Source organism: Marmota marmota, unplaced genomic scaffold, assembly GCF_001458135.2.
Source record: "Marmota marmota marmota unplaced genomic scaffold, marMar, whole genome shotgun sequence".
Lineage (NCBI taxonomy): Eukaryota > Metazoa > Chordata > Mammalia > Rodentia > Sciuridae > Marmota > Marmota marmota.
In genome coordinates, this window is record NW_026000016.1 from 16,538,448 (window position 1) to 16,555,384 (window position 16,937).

The 16,937-nt window shown below is 34.7% G+C and overlaps 1 protein-coding gene and 1 non-coding gene across 2 annotated transcripts in view; both read left to right on the forward strand.

Annotated features, from left to right (window-relative positions):
- Positions 1 to 16,937, forward strand: part of Wdr64 (WD repeat domain 64) — a 140,074-nt gene that overhangs the window by 100,128 nt on the left and 23,009 nt on the right. The window contains exons 14-19 of the mRNA XM_048809781.1: positions 1,101 to 1,276; positions 2,583 to 2,759; positions 10,509 to 10,639; positions 13,886 to 13,987; positions 15,026 to 15,095; positions 16,218 to 16,254. Of these exons, the coding sequence (XP_048665738.1) occupies positions 1,101 to 1,276; positions 2,583 to 2,759; positions 10,509 to 10,639; positions 13,886 to 13,987; positions 15,026 to 15,095; positions 16,218 to 16,254 (693 nt within the window). The remainder of the gene's footprint in view (positions 1 to 1,100; positions 1,277 to 2,582; positions 2,760 to 10,508; positions 10,640 to 13,885; positions 13,988 to 15,025; positions 15,096 to 16,217; positions 16,255 to 16,937) is intronic.
- Positions 13,719 to 13,825, forward strand: LOC125618575. The gene has a single exon (XR_007349914.1). It is a non-coding gene; the product is annotated as a U6 spliceosomal RNA (small nuclear RNA).

Sequence of the window (16,937 nt, forward strand, 5' to 3'; positions counted from 1 at the left end):
GAGGGGAGGGGGGATAGTAGAGGATAGGAAAGGCAGCAGAATACAACAGACACTAGTATGGCAATATGTAAATCAATGGATGTGTAACTGATGTGATTCTGCAATCTGTATACGGGGTAAAAATGGGAGTTCATAACGCACTTGAATCAAAGTGTGAAATATGATATATCAAGAACTATGTAATGTTTTGAACAGCCAACAATAAAAATTAAAGGAAAAAAAAAGAAAAACTAATAGTAGCTGCCTACGAGAGTAAGGATGAATTGCAAAGCACAGGGAATAATTTCCTTGGGGGATGGAATATTCCATTTCATAGTTTAGACATTAGTTTCATGAGGGATATATTTGTCAAAACTCCTAAAATTATATTTTTATGGATGTGAATTTCATTATATGTAAATTTTACCACAATGAAAAAGTCGTATCGTAAAAAAAAAGCATGGGGAGAATCAACAGAAAAGAAAGTAAACTCAAATAGAAGAGTCTAAGGGTTTCAAAGAAAACAGCTTTCTGTTACTGTAACAAACACCTGAAATAATTAACCTATATGGAGGAAGGTTTTGTTTTGGCTTGTAGTTTAGGAGACTTTCAGTCCATGGTTGCTTGATTGGGACTGTGGTGAAAGAGCTGACATCATGGCAGGAACATGGCATCCAGGAAGTGAAAAAGAGTGATCAAAAGGGTCCAGAGTCCCACAGTCTCCCTCAATGGCACTCCTTCAGTGACTTAACTTCCTTTCCCCAGACCCCATCTCCTAAAGGTTCCACCACTTCCCAGTAGCATAGCTGGAGACCAAGTCTTCAACACATGGGCCTTGGGGGGGGTGGGGGCACTTCTCCAAACCATAATAAAAACGGTCATAAATTTAGAGACTCTGCCTGATCCTATTGGGGTTTTATCAGCCTGTGACAAATCAAGGCATACAGAAATATATTTCATGCACAGCAAGCCTGGGGAACTTCACTTATCAATCTTAGTAAGAAATAAATGTAGGATAAATTGTTGGCAGACAGCTTTCAATCAGATCAGTTTGCTCTGAGTTAAAAGCCAAGCTTTCCACAAATTATGTTATTCATGTAGTCTTTTCCTTGCGTGCTCAGGGACAGTTAAAATCTGGGACTTCGGCAGTGGGCAAGAGATGAAAGCGTTGCCAGAAGGGAAAGACTGGAAAGAGGAAGAGCATTGGCTGAAACGCCTGATTTTTCTCAAAACTCAGGAAAAACACCAGTACTTGATCCTTGCCTTGGAGCTCAGTGGAACTATCAAAATGATCCAGGTTTATGGTTATATTTTTGTATTTGTGCTATAGGTGATCTTCTTGGGAGAACCAAAGTTCTTAGTGAATAATATCATGTAATTCCTCCCTGGTCAGCCAACTGAATATAGTGTTTATCTATTAGACTTTCTGTGAGACTGCTAATTAACTGTGTCCAGGTCCAAGCAAAAAAGCAGAAAGAACAGCTGTCCAGGCACAGTATCCTGTCCATCAAGCTTCTGCTGCAGAGTTAGTCAAGATCCTCTAAAGCCAGTATCAGGAAGGTTAAATTTACATACAGCTACCCACCTCTGACATTGCTTATATCCTCTTTTGGGATTAATTCATTGCTCCTGGAACTGCTCCTCAGCAAGCTGTGTCCCTTATAATGCATTCAGAGATGCTCAAGTCACTTTTTCCATTTGTCACCAAAATTGCTTTGTTTATTTTAAGGTTAATGATGCAATCTGCTCAGGGCTGTTTTGGGAGAATTGAGATAGGCTAATTTATTTTTCCTGTGACTCTATTACCACCTAGGAATACTAATGCCTTCTTCATATTTAAAATGAAGGCTACATCATTTATCCTTGCTGAGTGGATCTTACCCTGTCAGTTAGAATTCAAGGACTCATTGCCTTTATTATTTTCTTTTTGGAAGCTAAGATCACACAAGTCTTGAATAGGAAAGCAATCATGCAGTAGCAACATTGATTAAGATGACTAATAATCTTTTAGCTAGGGCAAGGAGTAAAGCAGTTCCCTGATTCAATACTCTTCCTTTGTCGTCTTCACAATCCAAAATGGTACTGTAGAAAGGAATTTCTTAGTAACATACTCTAAAGCACAAGGATATGTCAACTTTCTTTTGAATAATACAATTGATCAATTATTAAAACAATTGGTCATCAGGATACTCTTCCTAACAATGTCTGTTGTCACAAAGATTCCCCTTTCAAGAGCTTAAATATATATATATATATAGTACTCTGCCCACATCAAAATTGTCTGGGGTTCTACTGTAGCATTTTTCACTTTGATTATTCTGACTCTTCATTCAGAACCTATATATTAAGCTTGATAAGGACTGAACATGTACATGTAGAAATATCAGGACATTTGACTAACACCATGTTCAGTTTACTGGTTATTCTTGTGGGGGGGAGAAAAGAAAGAGGAACTATATTAGCAAGGGATTCACAGGGCTTAAGATTTGATAAAGCTGGATGATGGATACGGCAGTATATGTTTTATTTTTCATTCTTTAAAGTAGCTCAAAGTAAAACCAATTAATTAAACTTTCTATGCCCTCCCTGAATTTCTACTAAAGGGTAGGGAAGATGATGCTTTCCTTGTGGTGATATGGGAGCTACCTGATCCTATGCCTCACCTACATGATGGAAACCACATTATACATCTGAAGACCTTATCTAAAAATAGAAACATGGATATTCCTTTCCCAGATGTTGAGTTAGTTGTTCAGAGAAAATTTTCTCAACATACTAAAGTAAGTTTCAAGTTTTAACTTTTTTTAGTTTTTCCTTTTAGTTATTGAAAATCATAAATAATATATATACAAAAGTCCATAAAATAATACAATGAACTTCTATGTACTATTGCTCAGCTCAAATATTTTCTGTGAATGGCCATTTTTTTCTTTAATCTTGCCAATCTTCCTATGATCATCTCCTACAGATTTTAAAGCCAATTCCAGACATTATGTCATTTTACCCCTAAATGTTTCAGTTATCTGTTTCTAAACAATGACTCTTTCAAAAATTACAATACTACTATTTTCTAAAATATTTTCTAAAATAATTTACAAAAGGTCTTTAAAATCTTCACATATTCTTTTGGTATTCAAATTCCCCACATGTCCTCATAAATTCTTTTTTTATTTTACTTTGTTTTAAAGTAAACAAGGTTCAAAACAAGGCACCTCAGTTTCATTTGGTTGAGAATCTATTTAATAACTTTTATTTTTTTTCCCAGTACAGGGGGTGGAACCCAGGGGTACTTACCCACTGAGCTACATCCCCAGATTTTTTCTTTATTTTTTTATTTTGACACAAGGTCTTGATAAGTAGCTTAGGGCCTTTCTTGCTAAGTTAGTTGCTGGCTTTTAACTTTCTCTCATTCTGCCTTGACCTGTCAAACTGCTGGGATTACAGGTGTGCACCACCACACCCAGTTTAAATAGGTTTTAATATATAAATGCCTTTCGGTTTTTCTTTTTTCTCCCCTAATAATTTGTTTCCATATTTTCTCACTTTCTGGGTTTTTCTGGTTGCATCCTTATGATATCGTTTTAGGTTCTGAACTTCCTGCAATCTGGGAATTAAAATTGGTTAATTTCATATAACTTTGTTGTTGTTTTTTTCTTTAACAAATCTCTATCATGGAGTATGTTGTGATGATATTATTCCATCAAGACTGACAGAACTACTGGTTGACTTTGTGTCAGAATCCATTGATGATCATTACCTAGGGCTATTATTTCATTTCCAGTTGCCTCTCTGCCCTTAGGCTTTCTTTATTACTGAAATGTGTATTTAAAGAAAAACCCTCCTTCATCAAATATTTGATTATAGTGAAGATACAATTGATACAGGAAAGCAAATTAACTTTCTCTGTATTTTTTTAGTATTCAAAATAAGGAGTAGGTTTCCTAGCATCTTCTGAAGGTGGCCAGTGAATTTTATTTGCTTAGTATCACTGTCAACTCAAAAGTTTAAATGTTTTTGATGTGTTTCAGTTAGTCATACTATTATTGATGCCCAGATTGTCCTATTTCAACATGGTTGGAGCTTTGGATCATGTCTGGATTTCTTTTGACATGATCCCAGAAGTTCTGGATAGCTTCCAGGTATGAGAAGAAAATCCAGGCTCATCTGTGTATCTCTTGTTCCAGATCTATAAGCTACTCCAAGAAGCCCTTCTTCTTTTTAGTGGGAAATAGTATTTAAAAATCATAGTCTGGGATTGAGATGTCTTTTACCACTAGTCTGATTCTTGCTTTTATAACTTTTCAAAGGTCTTCAGCTTTTCATTGGACAGAGCAAAGAAAAACCTTTTAAGAGAAAATACATGATGAGCTCAAACTGATCTTTCCAATTCAAATTTAAGAATAGATGGTTTTGGCTGTTTTTATTTTATATCTCCGTTTCACTGGAAATCTTTGTTCTTAATGACATTCATATAATTAAATATTTGCTTTATCCTATTGTTTATTTACCAAACCTTATATACTATATAATGCTTTTTATATAATATTTTATTGTTATTGTATTTTGTGTTATATTTTAGTTTCAGAAAAGCAATAAAATTATTAGAAGTAGGATAGATTGAACAATTTAAGATCTTCCTTTTTTTGAGTTCTTTTTGTCCTTAGGGTAGATATAATTTGGAATGTACTGTGTTTTAAAATTATTTGAAAGGATTCCTTGTGCCACCAACACTGCAAACAGTTAAATTTACTTTTTTCGTTTTTTTTATGTATTGCTTTATTTTTTCAGTATTGAAGATTGAACCCAGGGGCACTCTGACACTCGGTTATATCCTCAATTCTTTTTATTTAACTTGTTTTAAAATTTGAAACAGGATTTTGGGACCTTGCTAAGTTGTTAAGGTTCTTGGTAAATTGCTGAAGCTGACCTCAACTTGCAGTACTCCTTCTTCAGACTCCCAAGTTGCTTTTTAAAATTAACTTTTCTTATTATTATGTAGAACATTTAAATAGTTCCAAAATCAAATCTATGAAACAACTTGTATTCCAAGATAAAAAACAAGGTCTGATCTAACTTCTACTTGTGTCCTTCCACCCTACTCCCTCCCTAACCTATATTGTTAGCTCTTTGTTTTTAATTTTTGTTTTAACTTATGTCTCTAATGTTATTTTTTAATATAACCAAATATTTATCCATACTTGGTTCTCTACCATCCTTTATTAGGAAAATAATAGAATAACCATAATAGAATAACCATAGTAGAATATGATTTTATATATATAATCATTCCTTTGTTATTTTAGTTTATTAGTTTATTTTATTTAGTATTATTTTATTTTGGAGATTATTATAAACTCTAGGAATCTTGGTCTTTGTTTTTTTAAAAAAATTATGGTAAAATGCATATAGCATGAAATATAACATGAAAAAAATTACAACTTGGTATATTTTACATGCACTTATTTTGTATATAGTGAATAAATTTTATATATATATATACATATATATATATATAATAGTCTGATGATATTCTTTCCTTATTTATAATTTAAAACAGCATTAAAAAGGGCAACAACATGTGCGCGCGCGCGGACCAATTGTTCATATCTTCTGCCCATTTTTCTACCTAGATTGCTCCTTTTCTTCTGATGTAGTAAAAGCTTTTCATTTACTAGAAATTATATATGACATGTTTTTGTATGTATGTGTATTATCCCATGTATAAATCATTAGGGATATATATTATGGATACTAGTCCTTTGCAATGTAAGTTCCAAGTGTCTTTCCAGTTTCTTATTAGTGTGAATGTTTTGTGTATGATCATTTTTGCCAAGGCAATACCAACTTTTAGGAAGCTAGGTAAAGATGAGTTTCTGGTATCAGGAAGTACTTAAGATACAATTTGTAAGTGTTCTTCACTATAGAATCCTGTCTGTCTGTCTGTCTGTCTCTCAGTATGTCATTTCTATCATTTATATCATCTATCTGTTTATCTACCTATTTAAACTAATCTTTCTAAAAGTAGCAAGGTCATGGAAGGAATAGATGAATTCTAGATAGGATAGAGGGGTAGGAGGGAAAGACAGGGGACAGGGGGTTAGCAAGGAGGGTGGAATGTGAGACATGACTATCCAAATGACATGTATGAAGAACACAAATAGTTGTCAACATACTTTATATACAAACAGAGATATGAAAAATTGTGCTGTATATGTGAAATAATAATTGTAATCCATTCTGCTGTCATTTATTTTGTTAAAAAGTCAATAAAAAAATAAAAATCGCAAGGTCTTTTAAATTCTTCTGGATTTTAATAGGAAGTAAGTTTGGGACCATATCAAAAGATCATGAAATGGTAATTCACTTTTTTTTGCCAATTATTATTTTTATACCATATATTTTCATCTAGATTTTTTTCAATGTTGATAGAACTTTATTCTTTTCAAAAGTTTCATTCCTTTTAAACTTCTCATCCTGCTTTGATGGCATCATATGGTTAATTATAAAGGCCTTGTTTTGTTGTTGCCCTTTTTAATGCTGTTTTAAAATATAAATAAGAAAATAATATTATTGGACTATTTTTTTCAAGATAGTGTAAATTCCAAAATTGTAAGCATAATGAAAGGAACCAGTCTTATTTTCCCTAACCCAGGGGGAAAAAACATGTTTATCCTAACATGTACTTAATGATAGACCTTCAAGTTATAGAACCAGAATCCTTACCCTGGGATTCAGGGGCTCCCTGGCCATGGGTAGACTTCTGGGAGTCTAAAAAGCCTGTGAAATTGTATGCAAATTCTTTCTCAGGAGTGCAAGGTTCATAGCTATTTTCTCCCAACATTTTAATACAAAAATTTTCAAATATAAAATTATTTCAGTGAACACCTCTATATCATTTCACTTAAATTTAACCATTAAAATTTTACAATATTTATGATTCCTTCAGGCCACCTTATTTTAAAAATATATTTTGAAGAAAAGATGAAGGCAAAGGTAGATATCACCCCTAAACACTTTGGCATGTGCATCATTAGCTGGAGTTCACTATTTAGGTTTGTTTTTAGTGAAATTTACATAAGAGAAAATGCACAAAATTTAAGCATCTATTCAATGAGTTTAAAGAGAAATACGTACAACCCAAATCCCTATCAAGATAAAGAACATTACCACTATCCCATAAAGCTCTTCCATGTCCCTGCCTACTCAGCATCTGCCTCTCACCCAGAGGAAACCACTGCTCCAATTTTTTTCACCATAAATCTGTTTTTCCAAATGCAACATAAGTATAATCCTATAGTTTATATGTAAGGTTTCTTTCATTTAGCATAATGTTTTTGAGGTATGCCTGTATCACTGCATGTATCAGTAACTCTTCCCTTTTTATGGTGAGTAAAATTCCACCTTAACTTTTAAAAAGATTTTTGAAGTGTTGTGATCAAGAAAAGGTTTATAACTGCTAACTAAAGTTCAAATTCATTTCAAAATATCTCAGAAGTGGATGAATGTATTGAATTTGACAACTTCTTAAAACCCCTTTAGAAAGAGATTTTATGAGGTGCTTGTATCTCCTCAACCAGGCAGATGCATATGTGCATACCTGAGCTATGAAGTGTCCAGGGCAGATGCTGGAGGTTGATGGATGGAGAAGCAAGGAAACTGTCCCTTTGTTTCTATAAAAATTTAGACCAGAGGGGAGAAATGCTGGGGAGCAATATTGGCCAAATTATATTGTTATATTGTGCACATGTACAAATATGTAACACCAAATCCCATCATTCTGTGCATCTATAATGCACCAATAAAAATGTGGGGAAGATAGAAAAAGAATAAAAATTAAACAAATTGATTTTTTTAAAATGAGAATATTCATTAGCCTCATTTATTTAATATTAACTGAAGCCACTCATACTTTTCAGCTTTTACAGGGATAAATGGTCAGTCAATAAAAACTGCATGCTATAAAAGAAGAAAATTATAGTAATCATAAGTTTTCCCTGCTACCATTAGTGAATAAACTGTAACATAATTTAAGAGAGAATAATATATCTTGTTTTATAGAACTGAAACTATTATATGACAAAGAGATATGATTTTTATTCATAATGAAACAAATGTCAGTATAGCACTGCAATTTGAATTCCAGTCATCGCTCATTTAAATAACTAGGTTTTGTTATCTAAAAGGTCTTTGAAATTAATACATATAGTGCCTAGATCATAATAACATTATCAAAAAATGTGTGCAAAAAATAAAACAAAATGTGCCTCCACATAAAGTAATTTTATCCTACTTCTTCTTCCAATGCTGTGGATCACTGGAAACACTAGGTTCAATCATATGTAATTGATGTATGAGACATTGTTTATAGCTAATAAGAACACAATGAAGATCAATGTACAATAAGTCAGAACCAAAGGAGATGGCAAGTAATTGCATAGGTAATGAAAACAATTACCTTGAAAAAAGTATTTTATAAATTATATAATAAATTATTGAAGTACAATGGAAGTACCTTCTAGGATTTTATGCAAGTGTCAGTATCTCTGATTTTGAATTCTTACTTTGGGTATTTATCAAATTAACATTATAGTACCTCCTTTGTGCAGTGTATTTTAAAATTACTCTTTAGGGAAAATGCAAAAGTCACCTGGGAAAAAATTGGAGTCTATGTGGAAATTCTTTCCAAAAAACTCTTTCACTTAGAAAGCAGTTTTTACTGAGCACTTACCATGTAGCATGTTGATCTCTTAACACTGGAAATGTCAAGATTAATGAGATATAGTACCTGGGTTATCGGAGTACAGCAGAGAACTTGGAGGGCTGTGGTGAGAGGGGAGCTCCTGAAGAAGATAATTGCCAAGTTAGATATAAAGAATTATTGGGAGTTAGCTTGGCCCAGATAGGGGTTTCTAAAGGGATGTGAAAAGATAGAGTGAATCCCAAGTGAAGTAGATAACATGATCAATTTATGGAGGTTCAATATTGCTCAGTCAGAGAAAGATAACTACAAATATCTCAGTGTGGCTGAAGGAAGACTGGAATGGTAGAAGATGAAGATTTAAAAAAAAAAAAAGTGGATATGGACTGGATGGTGCTCATGATGGTAAAATGCTTGAATATCTTTTAAGAGATGAAAAGCCACTAAAGAATTGTATGTGGGAAATGGCAGGATCGCATTGTGTTGTGGATTGCTCACATTTGATGCTGCTTAGGTGGCAGATTTGAATGACAATTAAACTACAAAAATTCAGGCAATAGGCTATTGTTTGACTTGAAAGTTACAAGATCATGATAGCACAATGAGAAAGGGAAGGTTTCCAAAAATATTTAGTCAATAAAGTAGCAGAATTGGCCATCAGTTAATTAATGATGAATGCCAAATAATTGGGAGAGGACTCAAGGACAGCGCCAGGAACATGCTTAAATCAGGCAATAACTTAGATGTATTAACTTTGAGATATCTGTAAAGGTTCAAATTGGTGATTAAATATTCAAACCTGAAGCTTGTAGTCATTAACATGGTGATAAATGATTCAAACATAAGGTAATAAGATTGCCCAGAAAGAGTTGGATGTATTGGAGGTAAACCTTAATGGTATTGACATTTAAAAAGTTGGCAGACTAAGAGGATACCAAGAAGAAAACAGAAAAAGAAGGACCAAAGAGACACAAGCTGTATTAGTCAGCTTCTCATTGTTGTGATAAAGTACCTGGGAAAATCAACTTCAAGGAGGAGGGTTTATTTTTGACTCATGATTTGAGAGGTTTCAGTTCATCGTTGCTTGGCACTGTTGCTTTCGGGCCTGTGACAAGACAGAATATCATGGTGGAAGCACTTGGAGAAGGAAACTGCTCACCTCGTGGCAGGAAGTAAAAGAGAGAGGAAGGGGCCAGGGTCCCAATATTCCCTTAACCATCAAGTATTATGCATGCCTCTGATAGAATGCTTTAAAATTATGTGGTAATCAATACTTCATCTGAATACTTTACATTATTATGCATTTCTCCAATCACCTATTTGACATCATAGTCTATGAACATAAGATGCCCAACAAATACTCAAGACAAGATAATTGAAAAGTATCACATAGAAATGGAAATAATGGTAAATAAAAAAGGGCCACACAACGATATGGAACAGAAGCCAATTAGGGTTGCTGAGCGAAAGAAAGGTCAGTCGGCGAAAAATAGCTAGTGCAGAGTATTCTTTCAACAAGTTTGAAGAGAAGAGAAAGGTAGAAAGGTAATCTAATGTTTGGTAAAGAAGAATAAATCAAGGCTGAGAGAAAGGAACCAGCATGAAGGAGAGCATATTTTTGTTGTTTTAATGAGTTTTTCAATTTTAAAATTTCAGATTGAACGTCGAACTTTAGATTAGATTTTACTAAATTTCATTAGATTTTACTTAAACAGTTTTAAGAAGACATTTTGTTTTAACTTGATGACAATTACAACTTGTTCACACGGCATTCATACTACAGTTAGATATTGTATTCTTAACTATGAGGCCATTTTTCTTCTTTCTTTAGAATCCTGCTATCAATACTGAGGTGAGCTGCATGGATTTATTACAAAGAGAAGGATATAATTTGATAGTTACTGGAGCCTTAAATGGTATAATCATCCTATGGAATTTTGTAGCATCTACTGTCAAAGAAGTGTAAGTTGTATTTTTGCCTTAAATAATATAAAAGGTTTACTGAATAATAATAGTCAAAATAACTGGCAATGCTTAACAAAACAAAACATAATGGATAAAAGTGGGGATGACTCTTAAGGGAGGCTTTCCTGGAGTTTATGGTCATGAAAAGACTATGTTCCTTACATTCGAATTCTAGAATGATATATACACAGTAAACCTTAAGTATCTATATTCTAAGAACTTTGACCTATACTCTCCTCACATGCCTATATGATCTTTTCATGTGTGATCTTGTCCAAACTTGTCACTTTGACAAATACTTAAAATACATAATAACTTCAAACACAAATATCTCCAGAATTTCAAACACATGTCTAGTTGTCAACTGGTGATTTCCAAAGTCAAATGGTGAGAGGTGTCCTAGGGCTTTTATGTCTCATTCAGCACCCCAACACATCCAATTTATTATGGAATGGTGCTAGCAAAGGCTAATGTGTCAGGTGTAATTTTTAATCGCAAGCACTTAGATTGAGATGCTCTATATTATGACCAAAATCTTCCTCTGCCATTCATATCTAAATTTTTTTTGCCATTGGTTATAAAGAAGCCAATGTATATTGTATTATCTGTTCAGATGGATTGTAAATAATAATTCCCCAGTTGTCCAATTAGGACTCTTACAAGGACCATGTGTGGACACTCTATGTCAAAGGGGTTTGTAAGATTTTATTTAAAGGTACAAGATGGCCAAGAATTTTAATGATTAAATTAAAATATAAAGATTATCTAATTCCTTAGGGAAGGGAAGATGTATGAAGGATAGGAGAAAAGAAAGCTGGAACAGATGAGGCAGAAGAGGAAAATTCACAAGCAATCTCTGCCTCTCTACAGTACCTTACATAGTACCGGCCTATCTGGACTTAATGCTCTTTTTCTGTCCAAGTTTGAATCATTGCTTTTAGACAACTTTTGAAAGGAAAACAATTCTCATTGGGACTCTGGATTTATTCTCTTTTGAAGCTTTAATTGAAATAGTCAATATTTGAGGTTCAGACCCTACACTCTGCACCTCAGTCCATGTTCTCCTGGACCGTCCCTACAATTTCTGCCATCCTCTGGTCCTTCCGGTCCTTCTCTTCAACCTTGCCCTGGAGCTTTTCTTGCAGACTGTCATTTGATATCTGTATCTATGTGCATGGCACACTGCCTCACCTTTTTTTTAATTAATATATTTATTGCACTGTAAGTGACTTATTGCCAAGAAGGGAAAGTAGATAAGACTTAGAAGACCAGTATGGATGCCACAGATGAAAGGGTGGGCAATTCTCCTGAGAACATTCTCAATTTAAAGGTAGAGATCCTCTTTGTTGGCGTACCTGGTATTTTGTCAAGAGATGCATGCAATTCCAACACCCAATCAGAGAGAAAAGCAACTCATTTTTGTGGTTTCTATATGGCGTCCCTTTCTAATAGGCTGATAATTATAGAAAAACAATTGATAGAGAACCACTGGAGTATTTTTCAAAACATATAATTAAGGTAATTTGCTTTTAAATTGAAAATAGTTTCCATATTCATGGTGAAGGCCATTTCTTCTTCTACCTTAAACTTTGCCTAAGACCTCTCTTCCTTTAAATTAGGAATATTCTCAGGAGAAATAAGCCTTCTCTCTCTCTGCTCCCAAATCCATGTTTTGGGGAGGCCCAAATTCATTTTTTTTTTTTTTTGGTGCCAGGGATTGAGCCCAGGGGCACTTAACTACTGAGCCATGTCTCTAACCCTTTTTATGTCTTATTTAGAGATGGTCTCAATGAGTTGCTTAGGGCCTTGCTAAATTGCTGAGGCTGGCTTTGAACTTGTGATCCTCCTGCCTCAGCCTCCCAAGCTGCTGGAATTACAGACATGTACTACTGCATCGGGCTTCAATATTGTTTTTTGATAATTTTAATGTATTTCAGCTTAAGAATGATTTTAATGTATTTAATGTATTCAGCTTATCTGCAAAGCAGAAATACCTAAGAATTTCGAGCCCAACAAGTCATCAAGCCCAAATCCTTTATTTTTTGAACTTGGTTACTTCATCACTCTTAGTCAGTTTTCCCTTACTTTAACAAATACTTGACATAATCAGTAAGAGAAAAGTTTTATTTGGGCTCACAGAGGTTTCAGTTTATGATCATTTGGCCATTTTGCTTGAAGCAAAACCATCTTCTGGCAAGGAAGCAAAAATGAAGGCCGGGAAGGAGTGGGATCCCACTGGCCCTTCAAGGGCATGCCCCACTGACCAGAAAATTCTCATTAGGCCTTACCTAGTCAAATTTCCACCAGCTCCCAATATCATCAAGCCAAGGACCAAACCTTTAACATATGGCCTTTGAAGGACAGCTCAGATCCTACTCCCTCACTGGCTCAAATTAGCAGAAGTCATTTCTGGGAAAGGGGATTTTGCTAAAGGGCCTATTTGCTATAAGGAATTAAAAGTGTTACTTTTGGAACCAAGCATGCTGATTTTCAGGCAGTTAGGCACAGTTGCTCTGTTCTCACTCAGGCCACTACCTAGGATGGTGTATCATTCCTTACAATCTGGAGCATCAGGGGACTTGAAAAACAGGAGCAATGTAATCTCTAAAATGCCTATTCTTCTCCACTAAATTGTAAGCTCTTTTAATTCCAATTTGTCACTCCACTTATTCAGAGAGTATAATTCTATTATTTAAACAGTATGATACTTCCAGTAGTTTCCACCACAGGATTATACAAACTGACACTCTGACCTATAGTTAGGAGAACCAGTCCAATTAACTGAATTAAGACTTTTAAACTATTAAGGGATTATATGGTTATGCAGAACCTTATTAAAGAAAACATTCAAACCCTAAAATTTCTGGATTTTCTTTTTTTAATAATGCCTTTATTTTATTTATTTATTTTTATATGGTGCTGAGGATCAAACCCAGGGCCTTGCACGTGCTAGGAGAGCACTCTACCTCTGAGCCACAACCCTAGCCCCTGGATTTTCTTTATATTCAAAGTCATCAACATTTTGGGAGTTGGTCATATTTGCATGGGAAATATGGTACAAATAATATAAGTTATTGTGGTTGCTTCGGCAGCACATATACTAAAATTGAAACGATACAGAGAAGATTAGCAAGGCCACTGCTCAAGGATGACATGCAAATTCATGAAGCATTCCATATTAAAAAAATAATACAAGTTATCTGCTTTGAGAAATTTATCATGTAAATGCATGCTGATTTTCAGGTATCGACCTGAAGGTTGTTTCAATGTGGACCCTGACTTGGATCCCAAGCGCTTTAGGATTAATGACATACTGTTCCTCTTTCGTACTCCTGAATGTGCAAGGTAATTAGTATTTATGGATCAAGTAGTATTATCTGGGACTTATGTTGATGACATTAAAAAAGAGTTCTCTTCATTCCAGTATTAAAGAAGGGGACAACTGGAGGAAGACATAAGTTGAGTTGACTTCTCAGCTTCAATGCTTTTTTTCCTGTCACTGTCTTTATGTAGTTAGAGTGGTCCTCAGGGACCTAATGTGCTGTGTGGTCCCCTCACCATATCAACTTCACAGCCTCCTTTACATCATTCAGCCACACTGTGAGCCAACATCTAACACTGTCACCACCTATGTGAAGCTAAAGTTAGATCCAGGCAGGGATAGAAGATCAAACTGCAGGTTTCACATTCAATTCAACATCACTGAGCAATCTCCATCCATTTCTGAAAGAACAAAGACTTGTTTTATAAGTATTTAAGAGAAAGTATATTGGCTTGAGAATTCTGGTTTGGGGGCAATAAACAATATTAAACACATCTCCAGAGAAGAAATAAAAAGTTTCTGTGTTAGTTTGAGGTCACCCACTGGTGAGCCAGAATACAACACCTTACCTACCTCTTGGCTTGAAATTTCATCAAAACAATTTGGACAATATTTCAAAGACTTCCACTGTGTTCATCTGCACCAGCACCAGCACCCTAAGCCACTTTTTGGTCCATGCTAGCAAACCACTGCAGAGACAGAATCAAGCCAGCACTGACCATTATAGTGCAAGAAGTTAGCCAGGCTTGTCAGACCCTACCCAAAACCACCCCATCCCCAGCCATTTCAGTGTCAAAGCCTCTGGGAGTAAATCCAGCTTTACTAGTAGGACAGATCAGACTTGTTTTTTCCAGACCCAGGCAGCAATACACCTTAGCTGCTAAAAGCTCCCCAGGAGTCTCCACCACACTACTGAATGTCTGTCACACAAAATTTCATAATTGAAGGGCCTGGTATCCACAGCTGATACAAGAAGCAATCAATGGAAAGTTAAGCAGAAGATACTCTTGGAGTATGATATAGTACCTTTTCATCCTTGGGTTTCCTTCCTTCCATTATAGGAAATCAAGCCAGGATTCCATATGCTCTTCATCCCAGTGTGAGTCTAGCAAGGGTCCACAGAGTAGCAAGGTAAGCCACAAGTAGAGAGAGTATCTTCTTGTTCTACTTGGTGTTGGCTCAAAAATAGGATGTTGAGCATTTGAGTCCTTCCTTCCTTTAAAGGAAAGTAAAGGTGGAAAAATTTGATGTGTATATGTCAAAAGTATGTTTTTCATAATAATATCTACACCATTTTCAATTTTAAATTTTTTTCAAAGCTTTTCCATCTGCAAATAATCAATATATAACCATTAACAAAGTAAGTTAAGTGATATTACTTTTGCATTCATAAAATAATAAAGTAATTTTAGAGTATCTCATTTGCTAAAAAGTATTACAATTTATAGGAAGAAGAGATTACATGATATAATGATAACATAATGTAATGTAGTGGTTTTTAATTTCAATGTATATATTTTTACACATTATATTTTGTTTATTTATTTATTTTGGTTTTGGGGATTGAACCCAGGAGCATTTGACCACTGAGCCACATCCTCAGCCCTTATTTTATTTTTCATTTTGAGACAGGGTCTCACTAAATGCTTAGGGCCTCTCTAAGTTGCTAAGGCTGGCATCAAACTTGTAATCCTCCTGCCTCAGCCTCCAGAGTCACTGGGATGACAGGCATGCACCACCACACTTGGTTTATACATTGTATTTCCAATTAGGATTTTGTACAAAGGAAAGTTTTCGCAGCATAAATTATTTTAAAATAGTGAAAGAATAAATTTATTCAGATAGATATAAAAGCAAGACTTGTACATGAATCCAAGTCCTCCAGTTAGTAACTGGATAGCTGTAGAGATGTCACATCACATGATCTGAGTTTCTGTTTGTTCATCAGTAAAAAGAGAATAATAAAGATTAAACTATTTGGCTGTCAATAGAATTAGAGATAATGTATACCAAGAACTGGGCATGGCATGTTTTGTGTGTTTAATGATTCTCATTATCATGCCACTCCTGAACCCACTAGGAAATGTTGGGTTATGGATTCCCTATTTATGAACATGAAAATCTCTGCAATACAGTTTTTCAAAGAACTAATTTTAAAATTAATGCTTAAGGAAATAAATCTGCTCATCTATTGTGTCTTATTTCCTTACAATGTCAAGAAATATTTTATCTTGCTCTTCTCTCCTCATTCAGGGAAGCAAGCAAAGCATACACGATGGTGAGTTGAAAGGTCAGTGTCCCTTCTCTTCTTCTTAATAAAACAGTACCTTCTTTTCTTTTATTTTTTTAAGTTTTTGCTGTGTTTCAGATTGAACCTAGAGCCTCCCCCATGCTAGGCAAGTGCTCTACCACTGAGCCACATCCCCAGCCCTGGCTACTGCTTTGTAGCAGGGACTTTACCTGACAGAATACTCTTAATGAATATTGTGCTCAAATGTTGAGATGCCGTGGGATTTGGTAGTCCAACAGGTAGAATTTGTTATGATAATGCCTTTTAAAATACGAATTCTAGGTTTTAAAAAAATCTAAAACATTACTGAGCTTCTTAATCTCCAGCCCATTTTCCTCAAACCTCTACATAAGCCATTCTGGATGTGTTAGGATTTACACTAGTTGGCACATACGGTAAATAGAGGCTTTTGCTATAGGATAAAAAATATAAACCTTTTAAAGTTTTTCAGTGATCCAGGATTCCATTTTTTTATTTTTAAAAATGTTTTTATTATTGAATTATAGCTATACATAATAGTTGGGCTTATTTTGACAAAATCATACATGAATGGAATTTAATTTGCTCCATTTTGGTCCCCAGAACATTTCCTTTCCTCATTCCCTCCCCCATCTCTCCTCCTCCTACTCTACTGGTTTTTCTTTTATATATTTACTTATTTTTAAGTGATTATATATATATAT